The sequence below is a fragment of the Pneumocystis jirovecii genome, assembly GCF_001477535.1.
Source record: "Pneumocystis jirovecii RU7 chromosome Unknown supercont1.6, whole genome shotgun sequence".
Classification (NCBI taxonomy): Eukaryota; Fungi; Ascomycota; class Pneumocystomycetes; order Pneumocystales; family Pneumocystaceae; genus Pneumocystis; species Pneumocystis jirovecii.
Window position 1 is genome coordinate 314,795 of NW_017264780.1, and position 22,957 is coordinate 337,751.

General features: G+C 29.6%; 11 protein-coding genes across 11 annotated transcripts; 3 read left to right on the top strand and 8 right to left on the bottom strand.

Annotated features, from left to right (window-relative positions):
• Nucleotides 1–4: 4 nt before the first annotated feature.
• On the bottom strand, nt 5–1,097 carry T551_01577 (uncharacterized protein; the record flags this gene model as incomplete). The annotated part of the gene is made up of 7 exons (XM_018373840.1): nt 5–30; nt 80–200; nt 242–409; nt 450–630; nt 676–734; nt 779–891; nt 944–1,097. The coding sequence occupies 7 exons, from the start codon at nt 1,095–1,097 to the stop codon at nt 5–7; spliced, it is 822 nt and encodes a 273-aa protein (XP_018230015.1).
• Nucleotides 1,098–1,301: 204 nt separating this feature from the next.
• On the bottom strand, nt 1,302–1,931 carry T551_01578 (uncharacterized protein; the record flags this gene model as incomplete). Its single annotated transcript, XM_018373841.1, has 4 exons — nt 1,302–1,411; nt 1,466–1,596; nt 1,643–1,730; nt 1,772–1,931. 4 exons carry the CDS (start codon nt 1,929–1,931, stop codon nt 1,302–1,304), a joined length of 489 nt encoding a protein of 162 aa, XP_018230016.1.
• Nucleotides 1,932–3,257: 1,326 nt separating this feature from the next.
• Nucleotides 3,258–5,366, bottom strand: T551_01579 (uncharacterized protein; the record flags this gene model as incomplete). Its single annotated transcript, XM_018373842.1, has 7 exons — nt 3,258–3,964; nt 4,012–4,090; nt 4,130–4,432; nt 4,482–4,829; nt 4,872–5,115; nt 5,164–5,282; nt 5,316–5,366. The coding sequence occupies 7 exons, from the start codon at nt 5,364–5,366 to the stop codon at nt 3,258–3,260; spliced, it is 1,851 nt and encodes a 616-aa protein (XP_018230017.1).
• A 361-nt stretch (nt 5,367–5,727) lies between these two features.
• T551_01580 (E3 ubiquitin-protein ligase HEL1) lies at nt 5,728–7,567 on the bottom strand (the record flags this gene model as incomplete). The annotated part of the gene is made up of 7 exons (XM_018373843.1): nt 5,728–5,986; nt 6,033–6,072; nt 6,117–6,252; nt 6,302–6,791; nt 6,833–7,238; nt 7,292–7,408; nt 7,483–7,567. 7 exons carry the CDS (start codon nt 7,565–7,567, stop codon nt 5,728–5,730), a joined length of 1,533 nt encoding a protein of 510 aa, XP_018230018.1.
• A 290-nt stretch (nt 7,568–7,857) lies between these two features.
• Nucleotides 7,858–10,260, bottom strand: T551_01581 (translation initiation factor eIF2B catalytic subunit epsilon; the record flags this gene model as incomplete). Its single annotated transcript, XM_018373844.1, has 8 exons — nt 7,858–8,492; nt 8,535–9,106; nt 9,157–9,320; nt 9,370–9,550; nt 9,596–9,868; nt 9,928–10,052; nt 10,094–10,155; nt 10,200–10,260. 8 exons carry the CDS (start codon nt 10,258–10,260, stop codon nt 7,858–7,860), a joined length of 2,073 nt encoding a protein of 690 aa, XP_018230019.1.
• A 1,284-nt stretch (nt 10,261–11,544) lies between these two features.
• On the top strand, nt 11,545–12,700 carry T551_01582 (uncharacterized protein; the record flags this gene model as incomplete). Its single annotated transcript, XM_018373845.1, has 6 exons — nt 11,545–11,652; nt 11,710–11,746; nt 11,790–12,008; nt 12,047–12,112; nt 12,161–12,590; nt 12,631–12,700. 6 exons carry the CDS (start codon nt 11,545–11,547, stop codon nt 12,698–12,700), a joined length of 930 nt encoding a protein of 309 aa, XP_018230020.1.
• Nucleotides 12,701–13,018: 318 nt separating this feature from the next.
• T551_01583 (uncharacterized protein) lies at nt 13,019–15,428 on the bottom strand (the record flags this gene model as incomplete). The annotated part of the gene is made up of 5 exons (XM_018373846.1): nt 13,019–13,236; nt 13,279–13,405; nt 13,449–13,730; nt 13,773–13,853; nt 13,905–15,428. 5 exons carry the CDS (start codon nt 15,426–15,428, stop codon nt 13,019–13,021), a joined length of 2,232 nt encoding a protein of 743 aa, XP_018230021.1.
• Nucleotides 15,429–15,731: 303 nt separating this feature from the next.
• Nucleotides 15,732–17,625, bottom strand: T551_01584 (alpha,alpha-trehalose-phosphate synthase [UDP-forming] 1). Its single transcript, XM_018373847.1, has 6 exons — nt 17,390–17,625; nt 16,960–17,341; nt 16,711–16,918; nt 16,119–16,667; nt 15,907–16,058; nt 15,732–15,862 (listed from the first exon to the last, which is right to left on the bottom strand). The coding sequence occupies exons 1-6, from the start codon at nt 17,595–17,597 to the stop codon at nt 15,796–15,798; spliced, it is 1,566 nt and encodes a 521-aa protein (XP_018230022.1). The 5' UTR covers nt 17,598–17,625; the 3' UTR covers nt 15,732–15,795.
• An 871-nt stretch (nt 17,626–18,496) lies between these two features.
• T551_01585 (uncharacterized protein) lies at nt 18,497–21,166 on the top strand (the record flags this gene model as incomplete). Its single annotated transcript, XM_018373848.1, has 14 exons — nt 18,497–18,647; nt 18,680–18,731; nt 18,772–18,906; nt 18,954–19,011; nt 19,055–19,168; nt 19,214–19,345; nt 19,390–19,511; nt 19,556–19,767; nt 19,816–20,029; nt 20,080–20,245; nt 20,291–20,482; nt 20,526–20,702; nt 20,745–20,917; nt 20,962–21,166. 14 exons carry the CDS (start codon nt 18,497–18,499, stop codon nt 21,164–21,166), a joined length of 2,103 nt encoding a protein of 700 aa, XP_018230023.1.
• Nucleotides 21,167–21,256: 90 nt separating this feature from the next.
• Nucleotides 21,257–21,714, bottom strand: T551_01586 (uncharacterized protein; the record flags this gene model as incomplete). The annotated part of the gene is made up of 3 exons (XM_018373849.1): nt 21,257–21,316; nt 21,365–21,541; nt 21,646–21,714. 3 exons carry the CDS (start codon nt 21,712–21,714, stop codon nt 21,257–21,259), a joined length of 306 nt encoding a protein of 101 aa, XP_018230024.1.
• An 87-nt stretch (nt 21,715–21,801) lies between these two features.
• T551_01587 (YbgI/family dinuclear metal center protein) lies at nt 21,802–22,924 on the top strand (the record flags this gene model as incomplete). Its single annotated transcript, XM_018373850.1, has 6 exons — nt 21,802–22,021; nt 22,071–22,144; nt 22,192–22,330; nt 22,378–22,572; nt 22,609–22,713; nt 22,764–22,924. 6 exons carry the CDS (start codon nt 21,802–21,804, stop codon nt 22,922–22,924), a joined length of 894 nt encoding a protein of 297 aa, XP_018230025.1.
• Nucleotides 22,925–22,957: the final 33 nt, after the last annotated feature.

The window sequence follows — 22,957 nt, forward strand, 5'->3', positions numbered from 1 at the left end:
AAAATTATGCATCAACAAAATTTTTTACGTCTATATATAATGCATATTAGAAAAGAAATCAAAAATCTTAACAAGTCACCTTGAAGCCAATTAACATATTCCTTTTGTTCTTTATAATTAACATATTCAGGAATAAATAATGCCAGTGATGTATTTATTGCACGTTCTTCTAAATAACGTTCAAACATGGCTTGAACATCCTATTTATGTTAAATGAAAAACATAAGTTTGTGTTATATACTTCATCTAGACTATGAAAGGAAGGCCCCATATATGCGCCACGTCTTTGCCAATCTGCTTCTGCTGTTTGGGCTAATGCAAGATCGCTATCTTTGTAATATAAAATATTATCTATTACGAATGTACCGTCTTGTGCAACTGCGTCAATTATTAAAGCACCAGAACCAGGCTAATGATATGTTAAGATGATTATTTTGCTATTTTTTTACCTTTGTAATTGCAATATTACAGCGGACAAGAAAATTAAACGGAGTATCTTCTTGTTCGAATTCAGATAGTTCTTTTGTTTTTAAAGGTTCTTTTTGTATTTGTTCATTTTCATTTTCATGGTTATAAAAATCTTCTGACTCCATATTGTTGATGTCTGAAATAGAAAACGTTATGCTAATTCTATGAAAAAATAAGAAAATGTGTATATTGTTTTTCAAAAAATACTTTTCATTTTTAAAGTTGCGAATAAGTTCTACTTCATTACTATTTTGATGGTCAATAATCTTGAAAAAATTAGCATTTGAAAACAAAAAGCATCCTTATGGACTTCGAATATGCCATCATCTATGAATGTTCTGATGTTTTCTGGGATTTCTTCTTTCATTAATGATATTTCATGTTTAATTTCTGATCCAAGTTTTGTACTTAATTCTTTACTAGCTAAAATTGTATTAAATAATATTGTTAAAAAAAATAAAAGACATTCCTATACTGTATCCACAAACAGGACGATTTGTTGAAAATCTAGCTTTTTGAGAAGTATATGTTGTTGCAAAGAAATAATTTTTGGATGTAAAAATGTGAGATTTCAAAAAGTGTTGGTGTGCTAAGCGAAAAATTCTTTTTCCTGTGTGTAAGAAATACATGCTAGATATGCTTGTTTTTATATATAAGATTTTGTTGTATATATTTCAGAATTTTTTTTGAAAAAAAAAAAAATTGGTAGCGGTTTGAAAATATTTTTTCAAAAAAAAATACATAACTTTATGATGTCTGATGTATTTAATATGTTTTATATACTGATGCATATCTAGTATTATTTTCTATTGTGTATATTTATCACTTCTTTATTAGACTTTTTTTTGAAAATGAATAAATTTTAAAATATGAAGATCGTTATAGTTTCCAGACCATTTTTTTAATGCAATTACATTTTCTGGATCCGTTAGATCTGGTACTCCTAATTTATGTTAATGTAATTTGTTTTTTTTTGTTTTTTTTGTGGACTAATTACGAAATCCACTTTTATATTCGTTTTGTTCATTGTCTAGTAAATGTTTCAACGCTATTTGCTTAGAAGAAAGATGTTGATGAACATTGGATGATGGCTTTTCATGTATTTTTGTCTCATTTCGATTAATATATCTATCTTTATCAATAGGTGATAGCTTATCAAAAAATTAGAAAAAACTTTTCAATTAGAGAACCTAATTCATCCATATTTAATTTTGTAATGTTTTCTAATTCAACATACGATTTAAAGTAAATACAACGGCTAACTGTTTGTATTAGTATATTAAATATAGTAAATATACTTTACTTTGTCTTTCTCTTTCTTTTTCACGGTTTTTTTGCGCTTTTTTAAGACGAATGTCCCTATCAACTGAACGCTGGATCTGTTTAGCTTTTCGAGATCGAGGATGTAATGCTCCTTTGTTCTTTCTTTTTTGAATTTTTTTTAAATTTAGGATTTTTGGCATGATTTAGTGATACGTGGTTTAGTCGTTAGGCATATAAAATATATTTTAAATAAGGATAAATAATGAATTAATCTGGTTTTTGGATTAAGGTTTATTATGAAAAAAATTATAAAATGTATCTCTTTATATATAATTATAATTTCTCATTTTCTCCTTGACTGATGTCTCGTATTCGATTTGTTAATAGAAATACAAAACTTATTTTAGAAAAGAAAAAATCTAAATAAAGAATAAGCAGAATATCATCTAGTGCATGATAATACAAACACATGAGATCCTGCTCACGATGGCAATAATACCTAATTGTGTTTTGATAATGTAGTTGCTAAAGTCTATAATATTGAATAAAGCTAAAACAGAAATATGGGCAACAAAAGTAGTTGCAGTGAGCAAAATAGTTCCTAGTAATATGAGACTGAAATTTGTTATTTTAATGATATTTGTTGATGGAATACAAGGTAATAAGGTGAAAAAAGAGAAGATAATAGAAATACCAATTAAAATGCAAGTAATGGTTGTTATTTTATGTAGCAGAAATATATTTAAAAATATTTCCGAAATATTGAGAAGTCCATATGAATTATTTTCTATATCTTGCAGTAATTTGATGTTTCTAAAATAGGTGATATTATCTGATAATATAGTACATATTCCTAATAATAGATTATTTTCCCCATAAAATCATTAAAAACATGCCATTATATCCAACAACACTGTTAATATCATTCGTTTGAATATTTTTATAGCATTAAGTGTGTGATTGTTATTAAAATTATTAGAAACATTATTCGTATTGAAGTGTTTTATTTTAAATAAGTAAAATAAAATTAAAAATATATCTGAAGAAAACCGTGATTTAAGAATTTTAAACCCTATAATTATTAACTAAAACTTACGTATATACACATTTTTATAAAACATACAAAACAGGTTAGTTATTTTAATAGTTTTAAATATTAAATAAATAAATATTTTTATTGAAAGTAATTTTTGATCCCAGTTTGTTAATTAAAATGAATGCTTCTAAAAAATAAAATGCTTATATTGTATAAGAAGAAATCCTCTATAAAAAGAATTATTGTTACTAAATAATTAATAAAAAATAAAGATCACTAAATTAAAGAAGCATTTTCTTTATTACTCCATTTTGATGACAATTATTAATAAGCAGTACATTTAAGGTTAGTAAAAGTTAATCGTCTAATTATAATCATTCCATACAAATTAAAATATATAGCAAATAGATTGAATATATATATCGACTGTTTTATTTCTTGTAGGTTTCGGATTATGTTTGTCTTCTAAAGCTATATAGTCAAATAGTTATTAAAATACTCTTTTTTCTACTTTTTCCGCGACATCGGTTGATAATTCAAAACTAGATGGTAACTTTCTAGTATGAGATGTATTCTTAGACAGTTTGCATTCAGTAATTGTCTCTATATCAGGAAGTATAATAGTATTTTGAGTAGCTATTTGAGATAAAGGAAGATCTGTTTTAGTAAGATTTTTTGAAGTATGCATAAATGATTGGCGCCAGTTTGAAATAAAGCTATTATAAGACTCTTTATCTTCATAGATGTCAATTTTTGAAGCTTTTGTATATATATCTTTTTCTGAAGAAGCATTATTAAACCAAGGACATTTATTTAATATAGGACTTTCAAAGTTCTTAATATCTGATAATTTATTATGATTAGAATAAGAATCATTGAAATTTGTTTTAGTATTTCTTTGGTTAATTTTTTCAGAGTTATTTATATTTTTTTCGACTTTTATTTTATTCATTTCCTCAAATACATAAGCACTTAATTTTCTTTTTAATTCTGAAGAATTGTTTTCGTTAGAAATGAACTTTGTTGGATGACTATTTTTTTGTTCCACTTTTAGTATGGGTGATACTATATCTGATAAAATGCTATCTTTTAAACGTTTCACTGTCGTTTGTTTGACTGTGTCATTGATTAATGGTCTTTTCATATTATTTTGAAAAGATAGCGTTTGTAATTGAGAATTATCTGTATGTGTTGAGGCTGAAATATTATTAATTAAAAAGTTTATATAAGGATATTTTCCTAACCAAATAATGATGTAATAATGTTATCATTGAAAGTGTTATTCTTTTCTTGCTTAATAAAAAGTTGACATCCATTTGTGGGCTTAAAGATTAATAAATTCTAGCAAAATATAGCATTTACCTGTATGTTTTCTTTAGTCTGATTAAATATTTTAGCACTATTTGTTGATGAAATAGGGAGCTTGGTTATTGGATTGATTTCACCACGTATCAGGCCCTGAAGAATATCTAATGGTATATCAGGACCTACGATTCTGTCGGTATTATCGCCCAAAGGAATTTCTGGCTCGTTCCACATAACAATACATCTTTTATCTAAGCAATATACGCGTTGATGCATAAATGTTAAATTTGCTAAATTAAATTGTGCCTCATAATCGGACGGAACTTTAAGTGTATATTCCAATTTAAGTGCTCTTAAAAGCTAAACTCATCTAAATCATATAATTCCTTTTATATTTTAATAAGTTTACTTGATCAATTGTTTTATATTTTTTCAATAGACGATGTGCTGTTTTTAGTCCTATACCACGAATACTCGCTAAATAATCACAGCCTGAAAGAATCGCCATATGTCGAAAATTTTCATCTGTCCATCCAGATAAATCTATTTCTTTGACCTGGGGGAATTTTTCTCTTTTAATCTCAATGCATTCTCCATATTGATCTAATTTTAAAAGAATACATTTACACCCAAAAACCAAAAGATCCGAATCCTCCGTAAGAATTGCATCAATTATTCCTTGTTTCTCTAAATATGCTAATTGAGCATCTGCTTCATACGGTGCAACAATATAATCAACATTTTCGCGTTTCAATGCCTTATATATTAATTTATATAATTATGAAACCAGTCACAACACCTTGATAAATTCATATGCCATTTCTGGTGTCACATTTATGCATTTTTGAAATTGCTCCATAGCCAATCGTCTTTTGTTTTGTGCAAGAAATTCTAAGCCTTTAGCTTTACTTTCTGCCCTTTTTTTTCCCCTTTGATTTTCTGTTTCTGACTTGCTTGGCAAATATCCTCCGTCAAACACAATAAACATTTTAATGCCATAATGTTTTAGCATTTTAACACGATGCATCGCATAATCCACGTATCTTGAAAAAATATGTTAATAACGCGAAATAAATCATGTTTAAAATCACCTTTCTGTAGATACCCCTAATGCAAGGTCCCATGCACACGAAAACGCGCCCTTATATAGCCATATATACGCATCTATGCCTATTGTTTTTCCAGAATACTGTTTTATATGTGTTTTGACCTATATATATCAGGAATTAATGAAAAAATATACTCGAATAACTTGTATTGATTTAAGAAGAGGAAGAAGACCAGAAATTCCCATTGGAAGCTTTTTATACCAAAAAATTAACTGAAAATATCGTTAAATTGTATTGTTTGATCGTTGTTTCGTGAGTTAATCGATGAGTTTAAATTATTTGGAGTATATTGATAAATTTACGAATTATGTATAATTATAATTAGTATTAGTAAATATGTATTTGTAAAGTGTTAAGTCACGTATTTTTGTAAGTTTTTTTAGTTATTTAGGTATTTAGTGTTCTGTATCTTTGAGGATAAATGAATAAATTAGTTATAATTAGAAATTTTTTTAGAAAAAAAGTTTAAAATGCAGAAATAAAAAGGTATCATGAATTTAAAGGAGCGTTGCATTATCTACAGTTTCACAAAGAGCAAATGATACATTATTTTAACGGAACATTAAATGACCACCTATCTTCCAAAAACCCTCTTGCTGTGTCTTCTAAAAGAATTTCTCGACGATTACTAACATATACTGTTTTGTCTAAGACGGCTTGTTTTAATTGAGATATATGATCAATGTTGATGGGTTTTTCGCAAAGGCCACTAAGACTTTCTACAGCCATTTCTAAATCCCTTTGATTATCTTCAAATATTTCTGTTGCATTGTTTTTCGCAAGATAGAATGAAAAAGCATATGTCCTGATATGTTTTAGTAATCTTCAGTGTAAGGAATGGAAAAACACACCATTTTAAAGTTTGTCTACATTGACAAAGAATGTCAATGGCTTAGTTATCTTAAGATTATTAATTATAAATGGTAAGTATTTACCTCTACGAAGAAATTGAACTTCAATCCATGACATATCAGATGTAATTTGTAATTGGGCCATTTTTTTTTCTGTTCTAAGATAAAGTTCTCTATCTAATTTTGCAGATTGTTCATGGTTCGAAAATCTATTATAATACTAAAAAAAGACAATATTAATGAGTTTGTATTTTTTAATGCTGACGTACATGCAAATAACGTTCCAGTAGTGCACGAGATTGTGCTTGCTGATCTCGAAAATCAATTTTACTTTTTTCGTCATATCGATTACAATTATACCAACTCGTACCATGTTCACTCCATGGACCTGTACATACCCAACAGAATTCATATTTGCACTTTTTGCAAATCATATGATTGCATCCACCATTTTTCTCGATAGTAGCGTTACATTTCGGACATTTTTTTGTATTTGCAGAAATCCAGTTTGCAGTTTCTGAATCATCTTCACATTTCTTTAGCCACATTCTTACTAATACACATATGCAAGGTTGATGATCCGAAAGTCCACATCCAAAACAAAATCTTTGACCACAAAGACAAACGACTGTAGGAACAATTGATGTTAATTGTCGTTGTTCTACTTTACATTTAATCGTGTATTCACAGTTAGGTGCTGGGCAATATCGAAGATGTTCATTATCATTGACATATGTACGATCGAGAAAAGCAATGTATCTAAATGTTTAAATAAATGATGTGAAAAGTGTAAAATATACCTTCGAGATATTTCTGGAGAAACAAGAAGCTTGACCGCTTGTTCTGTCACAACAAGTTTACATTTTTCTCCAGGACAATAAATTTTGCATGATTCTCCTTCCTTGATTTTTTGTGTAAGATAATGCTCATAACAACGTTTGCAATAACGATGACCACACTGTAATGCATATGTCTGAAGGTTTCGCTCATCTTCACAGCATATTTCACATACAAAGCCTGGAATTGTTCTTAACTCAGGTACTGCTGATACATCTGTTGTAATTCCAACTGTTTGTAAAACTGCTTCTGGGTTATCCATGTATCGTTCGATTAGTTTCTCTTTATTCCACCTAAAATGACGAAGAAGTGTAGCTGATTGCTCTTCTGATATCCCAAACATCCCCGAAATGTGTTTAACATGATTGTCTATCTTTATATCAGAGATTTTGCATATTTTATGTATCTTTACGCGTATATACTTTGATCATGACGAATATCTTGTATTGATTGAACACAAAACTCTACTTCATACGTCTTCCGTCGGTTTTTTTCATCTATACATACTGAAAATGCATCGTTGTCATCAAACTCTACTTCTATTTAAACACGTAAATATCTTTAAAAAATACTATTTTTTGATAAAAAACGCATATAACGCGTTTGAACACACCTGATTCATCCATACTATCTTCTAAAATTCCATTATTCGACATCTCATCAAATACTTCTTCATCACTGAATTCTTCTTCTGACATTTTTAATTTTTGATTTACTAGTCCTAATAATTTCCTTTAAAAACAATTACCAATGTACCCACTAAAAAATATGCAAATTTTATATTAAATTCTTATGCTTAACTTTTCTTTTTGCCCTTTAGGGCTTTATGATCATGATTGATTTTGATGTCAATTCATCTGCTGTCGTGTATGCATGAGGTTCGATAGGTGTGTATATAAAATTAAGGTGAAAGAGAGTTGATCTAAAATGTATAAAATAGACACTATGGACAAAGATACATATTCTACAATGAGTTTATGTGTCTTTTTTAGTCTGAAGTTTCTTCTGCATTTTGGAGCCATGTGACGAATTTTGCACCGATTTTGTAAAGTCTTTTTTTTTCTAAAGAGCCTTCTTTTGCTTTTGGATTATTGAACCATGTATAGATATGATCTTCTTCTACAATATTTTCTATATAAAACAATTTTAAAAGACTTGGAAACGATTTCATGTATTCTATTTGTTTTGAACACAACTCCTGTAAAGCGAGTAGAGCTTCTTCTCTATCTTCGTCTGTGAATGTCATTTTTTCGAGCAATAAAATCCACTTTTTTATGTATTGTTGAACAATTTCTTCTACAGATTTCCCTCCTTGTGATAATAGTTTTAAAATTTGGTTGAGAAATGCCATGATAATTATATTTCGTACTTCTGAATAGCTAACATTTGTACTCATTCTTAAAGAATGAATTTCTAAAATAACATTTTCTATGGCATGGTTTTCATCAAAAGCTTGTTCTAAACCTGATAATGCTTCTCTATAAAAATATTCATTTACCGCATCTGATTCATCCGACATAGTTGTCATAGTTGCTGAAGAGCGTCTTTGCGGTTGTTCGAATTCCTCCGATGGTATTGATGAAAGAGATGTATCACTTATGGTTATTTTTTCCATGTTATATACTATAAACATTAGAATCTATATTCGCACATTAATTGACAAACTGAGAGATGAAAAATTTGTAGTTTTGGTTTCAGATTCGCTGTCTTCATTGGATGATTCACTATCATTATAAATATATCCTTTTCCTTCTATACCAACAATAGTGTGATCTGTTAGTTTAAGTGTATCATCTTTAAGATCTTTCTCAGGAGGAAAGTTAGTTAACCGTAGATCTCCTGAAATAACTATTTCATCTGATATTTTTACTCCGAAAGAAATAATTGCACCATCTTGTATAATACTTTTCTTTCCCAAAATAACGTCATCTGCTATTATTGAACCTGTTATTTTACAGCCATTATTAATAACAACATTATCCCATATATAAGAGTTTTCAATTATAACATCGTTGCCAATTATACAATTTTTTCCAATTGTGGAGTTTGTTATAGTTGTATTTTCAAAAAGTTTGGTCTCGGAACCAATAATTATTTTTGATCCAAGGCTAACAGACCTTGGAAGAATAACATTTTCATCTTTGTAAATGTGGCGCCTTAAGTATTCATAAGATTGACCAGGAAGAAGATTACTATCTGGAACATAAGGATAAGCCCATCTGCAAATAATATCCCTTCTACAATATGTTAAATATACAGAGCATTTTAGGAAAAATATGAAAATTACGTAATAATACTATAAGATTGTAAACTTTGTACACAGGCAGCATAATTGTCTTCGGCTATATAACAATAAATTGTTTTCCCAAGTAAATCGCTTGTCAAAATTCCATGAACGAAGTCCCTTCGTATATCTTGATAGTCAAAATTTTCTGTAAATAGTGCTGGGACCTTTTAAAAATAACTAAATTAGTCTTATAACTTAAATTATTGAACAAACCTCGGGAGAACATATATCGACGTTACAATCAATCAAATCATTTCGAATTTCAATTTTTGCATGATCATTAAAGATTTTACTCTCAATAGAAACGAATTTTGTCCTTGGTTTTATTTGAATTGGTTCATAATGTAGACATCGGAGTGTATTTGCTTCTATCGCAAACACTGATGTTTCGGACCTGATTCTATTAACTTTTTAGCCATATTTACCTTTTAACATAAACATAGAAAGAAACCTTGTACGATGAAATGGATTTGCTTTTCGTACAAGCATTGTCATAATAGCGTTTTTGTTTATTTGTCTCCGTGTATCATGTTCCATTAACATCTTTTTAAGTGGAACATTGCTCACCACGTCACCATTGATTAGTATAAAATCTGATTCAATTAACTTTCTTGTGTCCATTTCACGTAATGCATCTCCTGGTGATAAGCTCTCTGAAGAGATAATCGTATGTACTGAAAATGGAGATGCCGGTTGATTCCATTTTGATTGCCTAAAAAATGAAAAGAAACTTATCAGAATAGAACATATATCTCTTTTTCATCATATTACTCGATATATTCTTTTATTTTTTGTGCATGTGCATGGCAAAATACATAAACCTCTTCAACTCCACCTAATGCCAAAAACTCAAATGTATACTCAATTAGTGGAACATTTGCGAGTAATAAAAGACACTGAAATATTTATTATTGAGTTTCATTTCAAAATATCCTACTCTTGGTTTTTCCAGTGTTAATGGCTTAAATTGATTGCTGTATGAGTCTGCAAGAATAATAGCTTAAATTATTCAGTTAAAACACTTCAATCTGAAAAATATTTACCTTTGAGTACATGTTTAGGTCCTTCTAGCTTGTTATTTATGTTTTTTATTGATTTAGCCATCTTGAACTGTTGAAAATTTCGAGATTGTCGTTTTTGTAGTTCGATGTTAGTCGTTGCAGCGTAATTGATAAGAAATACATAAAGTATATGAATACTATTTTTAATCTATTTTATATATTAATATGTATTTGTTTTTGAGTATTTTTGTATTTGGAATGTAAATAATGAATTCTTATTGTTACATGTTTTATGTTCTGATAATTCTATAAAAGAATAAATTGTAAAAAAATTGGATAAATTGAAGCAAAAACAGTATTTTTGTGTTTTCATATTTTGTTTGCTGTCACTGTGTTTTTTTTAATGAAAGCTGTTTTTAGAATGGTATAATTGGTTTAATTTTTCAATAAATATTGATGGTCTAATTTTTCATGAATTGGACTATAAGAAAGGATTTAGATTTGTATTCGAAGAGAAAAATATACCTTTTCTCCTATTTTCTATCTTTCTTTTCAAAAAAAAATATCTTGTTAATACTGTACGAGTTTTCTTTTGGTTAGTAGGAATAATATGCTAAAAACACGTATAATTGGTCTCATTTATTTGGATTATTCACTTTTTCCTGTTTTTTGCTCTTGGTTTTTGTGTATTATGATATTATGGTGTCGAAATTATAATTTTTTTTTGGTTAATTGTGTTTTTATTGGAAAAATTTGGCGTATTAAATCACAAAATTAATGGTCAAATATGATAAGATTTTGTGGTTTTTATAGATGCATCTTGAAATGTTTTTTGTGTTTTTTGCATTTTATGTTCATGCTAAATATAGATCTTTTTTCTAGTAGTTCTGATGCTAATAGCTAAAATTGGCTGGCTTATTGTCTAATATGCATTTTTAGGACTTTGTTATATTAATGAATGAAATAGTGTCTTTTTGGACATTTGTTTTTTTTTACTTTTTTCATTTTTCAGAGTAAATTAACTAAAAAGGTATTTGTGGTATTATATTTTATTTTCTTATGTGGATCTTTTGTTGAAAGTGTTCTTTGGTTCATTTAATACATTATATCTCTAGGCTTTTATATTTTTTTATTTTTATATAACTCATTATTATGATATTTTAATTTCACCCGGTATTCAATTGTATTGGATCACTTTTTGTTTTATAAAAAGATATATCTAAAAGATTTAGGAAGAATGACGGATGCATAGACTTCTATTTGTATTATATCTTCTTTATTGATATTTTGGTTTTTTTCTTTGAAAATATCTTTTTTATTAACTATTTTAGTTACATTTTTTTTTTTTGTTGAAGACTTTTGATTTCTGGGAAGCACTCTTTATACAATGGATACGTCATATGAATCTCTTTCTGATGCTTATGAGTATGAAGCTCTTCCAAAAAATTCTTCTTTTTTGGCAAATATGTTAGCTGGTGCCTTTGCTGGTATAATGGTATATAAGAAATTTTTAAAAGATATTTTATCCTGTTTCTTTCTTACCTTTCTATAGGAGCATACTTTAATGTATCCTGTTGATGCAATAAAAAGTATTTTTTATCTGAGAATGCAAAATCTTACATATTGAGTTAGCCCGATTGCAGATTGTTAGTTCTTCTTACGCTATTCATACAAGTATAATACAATCCTTGCGCTGGATGGTTTCTTCAGAAGGTGCAAGATCTTTGTGGAGAGGTATTTCGTCTGTTGTTGCTGGTGCAGGTCCTGCACATGCTTTATATTTTGGAACATATGAGTTTGTTAAGTATCAGTTCAGTAGATATTCTCAACAAGATGGGGTATTGCCTACAGGTATTTTTGGTCTTTGGGATGCTTTAGGGTGTTAATAGGCCTATCAGTGATGGCAGGTGCATCTGCAACGATTGCTTCAGATGCTTTGATGAACCCATTTGACGGTATGACACTTTTTTGTTTGTGAAAGCTTGTTGACCTTTGTATATCAGTAATTAAACAGCGAATGCAGATTCGTGGTTCTGAATATACGTCTGCTGTTAATTGTGCTCGAGTGATTTTTAAGAAAGAAGGGCTTTGGGCATTTTATATTTCTTATCCTACGACACTTACAATGACTATTCCTTTTGCTGCAATACAATTTCTTATATATGAGTCTTCGTTGAATATTTTGAATCCTCAACATATTTATAATCCTATTACTCATATTATATCAGGTGGCATTGCAGGTGCAGTGGCTGCTGCAACAACTACACCTTTAGATGTTGTAAAGACATTGTTACAAACACGTGGAACGTCTTCTGATGATAGAATTCGAAATTGCAAGGGTCTGAGAGGTGCAATTAGTATTATTTATGAAAAACATGGATTAGAAGGTTTTATGCGGGGTATAAAACCTAGAGTAGTGACTGCCATACCAAGGTATGTTTTTCAAATAGATAAAAAGAGCTAATAGAGGGAGCACGGCTATATGCTGGATGTCTTATGAAGCAGGGAAAGAAGTATGGTTTCGATTTTCAAAAAACACATAGTTAAAGGGCATTTTGTAACGAGTGAGCATGAATGTGTTGTATAAGAATTGTTCGTTGTTAAAAATTTATTGTCATTGAATCTATAATAGCATGCAAAAAAGGTATATATTTATTTTCCATGATAATTGTCCATGGTAGCATTTTTTGATCATAATGTTTAATAAAATGGTAAGATAAATTTTTACATAAACTCTACGACACCATCCCTAGTTATGATTTTCATACAATAAATACGTATTTATGAGGAATTATATATATCCAGTGTATTCTCGAATAGTTTTAGTCCATTTTTACTCTATCTTAACTACTATATTGTATCTAACTTTGCATACCAAATTCTTTATTGAATTTTTCGAATTCTATTAATCCCTTTTGGCTTACGCTTGGTCTAATTGAGCGAAGACTTGCCCTAAAATCGTCTATGCAGATCGGTCGAATTAAATCCTGTCTAGTTGTTAATAGAGCTTCGCCTAAAGACCGAAGTGGTCCCATTGCAGCATCTTTTGTTAAAGCAGTAATATCTGATCCCGAATATCCTAGACCAATTAAATAAATAGAGATACAAGGGCTTTAATTACCTTCAGTAATATCAACTAAGTTTTCTATATCTTTGTCTGATAATGTATGAGTTTGATATTTTAATAAATATAGAATTTGTTGCATTCTTGTATTACGTTCTGGTAATGGTATATATTGTCGCCGAACCTAGAAATTATGAGATTGGTTGTATAATTCATTGTAATATTACAAATCGACGTCTTGCGGCTTCGTCAATTGACCATGGAATATTTGTTGCTGCTAACACTAAAACTTTTGGAATGGGTTCTGACACTTTCCCCACAACGCTCGTTGCTAATGATGACCATTGGATTAAAAATTCTGTTTTTAAGCGCCTAGATGCTTCGTGTTCATTTCCATCTTCTCTTCTAGAAGACAAAAGAGCATCTATTTCATCAACAAAGATAATACTGGGGGATAATTTTTTCGCTAGAGCGAACAAAGCACGTACAAGCTTCTCGGATTCACCAAGCTAAATGATAAGAATAATTGATAAGTATTGTGTAGTACTTACAAATTTAGACATTAAAGATGATGCTGATATTGAAAAAAATGTTGATTTTGCTTGAGTTGCTGCTGCTTTTGCAAGCATTGTCTATTATTATTGATTATTAGTTTTAATAATAGCAATAAAAAGACAATATACTTTTCCTGTACCAGGAGGACCAAATAAAAGAACACCTGTAGCTGGTTCTCTTAAACCACTAAATAAATCTGGTCTTAATAAAGGATATATAACAGTCTCTTTAAGAGTATTCTTTGCATCTTCTAAGCCTGCTATATCTTCCCATAAAACTTCATCTCCTTTAATTACAATATCATTTATAATTGTTTGTAGTAAATTTTCATCAATAATATTTTTAAGGCTATTAATTGCTCGTTGTTCTCTAGTCTCTTCCTTTTCTTTTGTGCTCACTTTTTCAATTTTATTTTGTGAATCTAAAGAAATACTTTTAAAGTTATCATCAAGAGTTATTTCATTTTCATGTTTTCGATTTTTTATAGGACTAATACTATTATATTGTTCTTTAGATGGCCTACAAACGTTTCTATTAAATGCATTTGGCGACACTGAGCTTAAAGATGATTTTTTTTGCATTAATTTTTCCGGTGTAATTGATGATACGTTTTTTTGTGATGTATAGTATAGGTTTGGAAAGGAAGAGGGCTCTATATCTGATATTGAAATAGATGTTGAAGGAATATGAGTTGATGTCTTATAAAATACTGAATGCCCTTTAAGTGTTGAATTTGATAATTCATCGATTATATCATTTTTGTTAACGTGTGAATCTATATAATCATTCGGTTGAAATTCACCAGGAATAGGATATGCTTTAGATGTTTGATATTCGTTTAATGATGTTTTATATGATGTAGAAAATAAAGATGAACAGAGTTGAATAGTTGAATCGTTTAAACGTTGGGGACTATCTCCATTTGCTTCATTTGTTTTTAATGAATGAACAATTGAATTGACACCACTATTCCACGCATATAGTGCTGCTTTTCCTGCATTATTTTGTACCAATGATGAGCGAGATTTTGCTTGACGAAGTGTTTGAGGAAATTGTTTAGGTTGAGAAGTTCTTCTAGTTTGCGGGTAATGTTCTTTAGGTGATTCTTTCTTTAAACCTTTATTCTTAAATAAATTTTCAAAAAAAAAACCCTTGTTTGGGTTTGATATTCGTATGGATTGTGAAAAGATATCTTTTTGCTTTTGAAAACTTGATACTCGTTGAATTTTTTTTAAGAATGAAAAATAGTACTCCCCTATTTCTTTTGAACAACGGTTGATGCTTTCTGATGGTAGAAAATCACTGCTATTGTCTTTATAAGAAAAATTTTCATTATTAACAACGCCAAATAACTCGGGGTTTGCTTTAATAGAAACGCTCAATGTTAAAATTTTTGATTTTGCTTGTGAACAATACATTTCTATCATTTCTTTCATTTGTTTTTCCGATTTCTTGCAACACCAAATAGAAGATTTTTTCAAAATACATGAATTCTGTTCTACTGCTTTTAGGATTGATTGATATATCAATATTGCTTGTAAAATATCTCCTTTACGTTCATACTCTGTTGCCCTATTCTTTTTAACATATATTTGTTTGTATAACTCTTTTATATTTAGATTTTCACTTCTTATATTTTCTATTTGATTCATGTCATTATTTGATATTTTTTGTTTCTTTTCGTTTTTTTTTTGTTTTTTTTTTTTCGTATCAAGGCTTAATGTTACTTGAACCTTTATTAGTTTCTTTGTTTTATACTAATTTCTAAAGTATTTTACCTCTTTCTAAAGTATAAATCTCTTTTCAGTATTTTTGTTCTTATTCGGCATGATTCAGCGTTGCTTAAAATAGAAATCGGTAAGCTCTTTGCATAGTAATAATTATAATGAAAAAATATAATAAAACAAACAAGAGCAATATTTGACAGTATATTGTTGCAAGAATGTAGTTGATTTGTTGAATTATAAAAAAAAATTATAAATGTATAAAAGTGTGAAAAAAGATAGAATGATATGTTAATTATGATAAATGTGATTTTGGTTCTTCAAGAGGATTAGTAGCTGAATTTTTCATATTTTTTGCAAGTCTATGTAAGTATAAGAGAAGGAAATGTATATGGAAAATACATACAAAGAAATTCGTTTTAATTCGTTAACAAATGATTGGCCCCAAAATGAGCTAGTGTATTTGTTAACATAGCGATAGAGTTTTTCATGATTGGATTTTCGAAGATCTTCTGGCATTGTAATTGCATCATAAATAGCACTTGCAAGTTCGGTAACCTATATGAAGTATGAGATTATCTATTTGTGATGAATTGAAAGAGAGAAATAGTAACTTACATTCCAAGGATTAACAATTAGACTCCCATTGAGTGATTGAGCTGCGCCTGCAAACTCACTAAGTATCATCACACCGTGTCTTTCTTGCTGAGTACAAATGTATTCATAGGATACCTGAAATAAGTTTTGCGTTTGGATTAGATACATACGTACCAGATTCATTCCATCACGAGTAGAACTGACAAGACATATATCAGAAACAGCATATAAAGCAATTAACTCATCGAAACTGATGCTTTTATGTATGAAATGAATAGGCATGAATTCTATACTTCCGAATTTTCCATTAATTCTTCCAACTAGTTCATTTACAATTGCTCTAAGGTTTTGATACTCTTCGACATCTTGACGTGATGGTACAGCTACTTGTACAAGAACAACTTTTCCAATCCATTCGGGATGTTCTGTAAGGAAAAACTCTAGAGCATGAAGTTTCTGTGGTACGCCTTTAATGTAATCTAATCTATCAACACCAACAATAATCTTAATGTCTTGAAATTTTTTTTCTAAAACTTTTATTCTCTCTATTACTTTAGGTTGTTTAAGTCCCTATTAAAAATTAATGAATAAATACTAAATTCCGTAATATTACCTCTTTAAATTTGTCAGGGTCAATGCCAACTGGGAATGCGCCAATATTGACAAATTTCCCATTAAATTCTACGCCATTCGGTAGAGTATGAAGATTTAAAATGCGAGAACAGGATGAAAGGAAGTGTCTAGCATAATCATAAGTGTGGAATCCAATCAAATCACAATGCAAAACTCCATAAAGAATTTCATTACGCACAGGTAGAATTCTAAATCATTAGAAAAATCATAAGTATATAAATTTTTAAACCTATAAATCTCACTACTTGGAAAGGGGGTATGAAGGAAAAAGCCTATTTTTACATTCTGATATTTTTTATTCATTTTTTCTCTAAGCATAGCCGGAAGAAGCATTAGATGATAATCTTGAACCCATATTAAATCTCTATCTTGAACAATAGAACATATGAGTTTTGAAAAGGTCCAATTGGCTTCCTTGTATGCATTCCATGTAGGTTCATCAAATCTGATTTCGTCTGGATGATAATGAAAAAGAGGCCATAAAATACTATTACTAAATCCATTATAATGCCGGTCAGCTAGCTCATCATCCATAAACACTGGAATAGCATTATATTCTTCCTGAAGTCTAGATATAACGTATTCTCTTTCTGATTCTGGAACTTCTACGCCTATTTATTGTTTTTTTAATATTTTTAAACATTGTTACTTTTTTATACCTGGCCATCCTATCCATAAAAAAGAAATAGATTTCTTAAGACCACTTAGTGCGCTTACAAGCCCTCCTGAAGACATACTAAATTCATATTCTCTTTTGTTTTTTCTTTTAATTGTAATTGGAAGTCGATTAGAAACAATTAGTAGGCGAGTATCATCATGGTTGATCTTTGGTTCTTTAGAATTCTTTAGCATCTTTAAAAAATTCATGTAATAAGTAATTGTCTGTTTCTTTTATGTAATTTTTATTGAATTTCTTATATTTTTAGTGTTCTCAAAAAGTCGGTATTTTTTGAAAACTTTCGATGTGGGTTAATTGTTGAAAAAAAATACAAGCAGTAATGAATAAGATTTTTTCGCATATATTTTTGCTGAAATTATGAAAAGACTTCCCTGTTGTGGATGTTTTGTCCATATGGATTTGTGCATAAAGTTTGAAGAGTAAAATTTATGCCAAAATTAAGCTAAATGTATAGCAGTAGAAAAATTTTTAGTACATTTAGAATATTCTTGATTTATATGTGTTCTAATACCTATAAATATTGTTTCCTTGCATAATATAAATAAATAATAACATTTTTGATGGATAGTTTGCTGTTATATTAATGTAATAGAGTTTATGTTAAAAATTTTAATAGTAGTTGCTAATGATTGCAATTTTAAAGCCTTATTGAGTGCTTTCTTCTTCGAAAAGAGTTAATTGTTTATGACATTATTGTTATTTGCTTTGGCATATTTTTTGGATTTTTCTTTTTGATTTCTGAACAGATCTTGCATTTTTTGTCTCTCAAAGCATTTAACTTCAATGCAAAAGATACATTAGCTTCTCATACAGCTCTTTTTATGCTTGGATTCGACCCAGACGGTTTTTAGCGATATAATTAAATGCAATACATGAAACAATAAATCCTGCTTCTTTAGCACTTAAGATTCGAAAAAAAACACTATACCTATAAGATTGAAGAACTGTAATTGCATTTAAGTTTCTATTACTGACCAATTTTTTACTTACTGCTTTTCGTGAATATAGTCTTTCTTCTTCCTCTGTCCTAAATGATGAAAAAATTACCCGTAAATTTGGCAGTGCCTATTTTATTATCAGATTTATTATGGTTGTGCAATCTATGTATAACTGCGCTCTTCTTTACCATTTTTCGTTATCTATTTTTATTGCGTTGTTCTTTGTCGTTTTCTGTCGACATGGTAGAGCGTGGCCTCCGTACTCTTCAGGGCCTTTGGAAGGGCAAGTTGCATATGAAAGTAGATATATATATGTTTTTAATATGTCTTAGGAGAGACATATGAGCTTGGTGTGGGTTTGGTTTCTCAATATGCGCATGAAAGGTTTGAAATACATGTATATATAAAGACGTTTTAATTAGAGTAGAAAAGAAGCAATTCAGCGTACAATTGCTGCAATGACACTTGGAAAAGATGTTTCTGGACTTTTTCCTGATGTTTTGAAGAATATTGCAACACCTGATCTTGCTCAGAAGAAGCTTGTCTATTTATATTTGATGTACAATTGTTTTTGTATAGGATGTTTATTTGATAGTTTAAATACAGGAACTATGCTAAAACACATCAAGATCTATGTATTCTTGCTGTTAATACATTTGTTCAAGTGGGTTTTTTTGGATATATACAATATATAATAGGGCACGCAGGATTCAGAGGATCCAAATCCTTTAATACGGGCATTAGCTATTAGAACGATGGGATGTATCCGTGTTAATAAGATTGTTGATTATCTGTTTGAACCGTTGCGGAAAACTTTGCGTGTATGTAGTTTGAAGCATTGTCTATAGTTTATGGAGAATATATAGGATAATAGTGCATATGTGAGGAAAACTGCAGCAATATGCGTTGCAAAGTTGTTTGATATAAGTCCTGAAGCAGCTATTGAGAATGGATTCTTGGAGATATTACAAGAGTTGCTTAATGACACCAGTCCGATGGTATAGTAGAATGATATTGTTAGTATATATCTTGAGGATTTTAGGTTATATCAAATGCAATGGCTGCATTAATTGATATTAATGAGCGGATGCCTAGTCTTCAGATAGAAGTTGTTACATCATTGAGGCTTTCAAGAATGTTATCTATATTGAATGAATCCACCGAGTAATGGGTATAATATATGTTGTATTTGTCTTACGTAAGTTTAGGTGGGAACGGGTTATGATCCTGGGCTCGTTGTCAGAATATACTGCTGCAAATGCGAAAGAAGCAGAAAATATTTGTGAGTATGTGACACCGCAGTTTCAACATGCAAATATGAGTGTTGTAATGGCTGCTATACGAGTGGTTATGCGTAATTTACCGTTTATGAACAAAGATATGACGAAACAGCTTATACGGAAAATAACTCCATCTTTAGGTAGATTCACATCTTGACGTGGTAGTTTTTTAAATAGAATATTTATAGTGACTCTTGTATCGTCGATTCCTGAGGTTCAATATGTTGCTTTAAGGAATATTAATCTTATTCTCCAAGAATATCCTAATATTCTTAACAAAGAGATTAAAGTTTTTTTTTGCAAATATAATGATTTAGAATATGTAAAATTAGAGAAATTGGATATTATAATAAAGCTTGCAAATAAACAAAATATAGATCTGATACTTATGGAATTAAAAGAGTAATATAAATTTCTGTTGAATGTTTATAAAAATTTTAACATATTTTAAGGTATGCTTCAGAAGTAGACGTTGATTTCGTTAGGCGTTCTATTAAGATTATTGCTCAGTGTGCTATAAAAATTGAAGAAAGCGCAGATCGATGCGTTAATTTGCTTTTAAACCTTATTAATACAAAAGTTAATTATGTAGTCCAAGAATCTGTTATTGTTATTAAAGTTAGGAGTTAAATATTTGTATTTGTTAGAAGTTAACTGTACAAGGATATTTTTCGAAAATATCCTCATACTTACGATGGATCTATGTCAATTATTTGCGAAAATATGTCTTTATTTGATGAACCTAATGCAAAAAGTTCTTTCATATGGATTGTCGGGGAGTATAGTGAAAAAATTAGCAATTCCCGAAATATTTTAGCTTCATATATTAAAAATTTTAAGCACGAAGATACACAGGTACATATAGGATTTTTTTTATGTTTTATCTTATCGAATTAAGACTCAGTTACAACTTTTGACTGCGACAGTTAAATTATTCTTGAAAAGTCCTTCAAATAATGAAGAAATTATACAAAGAATTTTTGAAATAATAACAACAGAATGTGATATTCCGGATATACGTGATCGTGCTTATATTTATTGGCGCTTACTTTCAAGTAACTTTGAAATAACAAAAGTATATGTTTTTATATTGAAAAAATGTTTTAATATTTTATAGGAAATTGTGTTATCGAATAAAATACCTGTATTTGATAAAAAGCTTTCTCCGCATTTATTAAAAGAGTTGATACTTGAATTCTCAACGCTTTCATCAGTTTTTCATAAATTAGTTCCTGCATATATAAATTTAGATAAAGATGGAAACGATTTAATGAAACAAAGGGCCATAGAGTATGTTTTTGAATTTGTTTAAAAACTGTTGACAATTATCATAGGGAATACATACAAATAAATAATGAAAATAAAATTCAGGCGAATTCTAAGAGGAATTTAGAGAACCTTTTAGACATTGATTTTGACACTGAAAATTCTTCAAAATTAATAGGTGATTCTTCTGAGTCTATACAGGGGACATTTAGCTACAATTCTACTAAGTCTACAAATGTAGATGATTTGTTAGGCGTTTTTGGTTCAAATTAAAAAATGAATTCATTAAGCATAAATATATTTGATTTTTTGTAGTAAGGGTAGATTTTTAGTATGATATAATGTATGGATGGTTTTCTATGATTATGATTTTGATGGGACATTTTGTCGTAGCTTAGACCATTCTTCTGGTGTGTAGTCTTCCTAATATATTTTAAAACATGTGTATGGATCATAGTTGCTAATTTTAACCTGTGAAAATGCATGGAGCTTGTTTATTTCTTCTTTTAACACTGTATTTACGAGTCGATGTCGGGCAAGTATATTCATATTGTAGAACCGTTCTGAAACAACTTGACAGAGTTTAAAAGGCATAATAAGTAGGTATTTTCTATGTACCTTGACATTTAAAAGCATTTCCACACCCTCCTACTTGTATTAAATAAGAAAAGCTTTAATATCAGTTTTTACCTGAGACATCTTGAATAATCTAAATAATATTAGTATTTAAAATGCTGGAAAAAGTATTTAACTGTTTCAACTGCATCCAAACGTTCTTTTAATGCTTGTTCAAGTATTTTTGTCGTAACTCGAGCTGTCATAATGGTTTTTTCAGTTTTGTATAGTTAATCGTGGTTTGATGGTCGTTGCCGTTACTGACTTATCGGACGACATTGATATCGACGACAATGAGATCTTCTGGATGGTTAGCAGCTTTGATTCAAGGAATAGAACGATTGTATCCTAAATCACTTGCAGATACTTCTTGGGACAATGTTGGATTATTGCTAGAATCGCCTGTGATAAAATCCGGTCGAAAACGCGTTCTTTTAGCCATAGATCTTACAACATCTGTAGCAGATGAAGCATTGGGAATGTATCCACCAGTAGGTGCTATTATTGTATATCGTAAGTTCTACATATATGTGGAATATTTTTTACATTTGATTGTGTTTAGATCCTGCGATTTTTAAGCCTATTAAGTCGTTAACATTGAGTGATCCTCGTCATAAAATATTGCTTCGTTTAGCAGTAAATTGCTTTTTTTTTCTATTTTTTTGTATATTTATGTTTTTTAGACTTCAGGAATAAGTGTTTATTCTCCTCATACAGCAATGGATGCTGCAGTAGGTGGTATAAACGATTGGTTGGCGGATGGTATCAGTGATAATAAATGTATTGAAAAAACAGTGATTCTTCCTTCAAAGTATACAGATGGTTGTTTTTTCTTGCACTCTGTGTTTTTTGTGCATTAAATAATATAGGTGAATCTGTTTCTAATAATATACCCGGTATGGGAAGGATTGTTCGTTGGGAAGATCCTATTTCAATTACTACTTTGGTGGAAAGAATTAAGAAGCTTCTTCATTTGAATCATGTTCAATTGGCTCTTTCAGAAAAGCATCGGAAGGAAGGCGGTAAGCAGATATATAAAATTGGGATATGTGCTGGTTCAGGTAGTATATTAGAAGAAATGAAAACATTAAGAAGTATAGGTGGGACTATCTTAAGAAACGTGCATGCTGATGTGTTATTTACTGGTGAACTAAGTCATCATGATATATTGAGTGCAACGGAAAAGGGAATTTCTGTTATTTTATGTAAAATTATAATTACAGTTTTCCTTTCAATTTGTAATTATATGTTTTAGGTGGACATTCAAATACAGAGAGAGGATTTCTGTCTTGTGTGATGAAAAAACGACTTCAGGACGTTCTTTATGAAGAATTCCGTGATATACAGGATGACAAAATATTGTTACCAGAGGTAGTAGTGAGTGAAGCTGATAAAGATCCTTTAGAGATTGTATAAGGATTATATTTTTGTTCATTCTTGGCTAAGTAT

Coding starts and splice junctions, on each gene's coding strand:
- T551_01584 (XM_018373847.1), bottom strand. CDS start 17,597: ATGAATTTTTTAAAGATGCTAAAGAATTCTAAAGAACCAAAGATCAAC. Junction 17,342..17,389: donor TTTATGGATAGGATGGCCAG/GTATAAAAAAGT, acceptor AACAATAAATAG/GCGTAGAAGTTCCAGAATCA. Junction 16,919..16,959: donor CCAAGTAGTGAGATTTATAG/GTTTAAAAATTT, acceptor CTAATGATTTAG/AATTCTACCTGTGCGTAATG.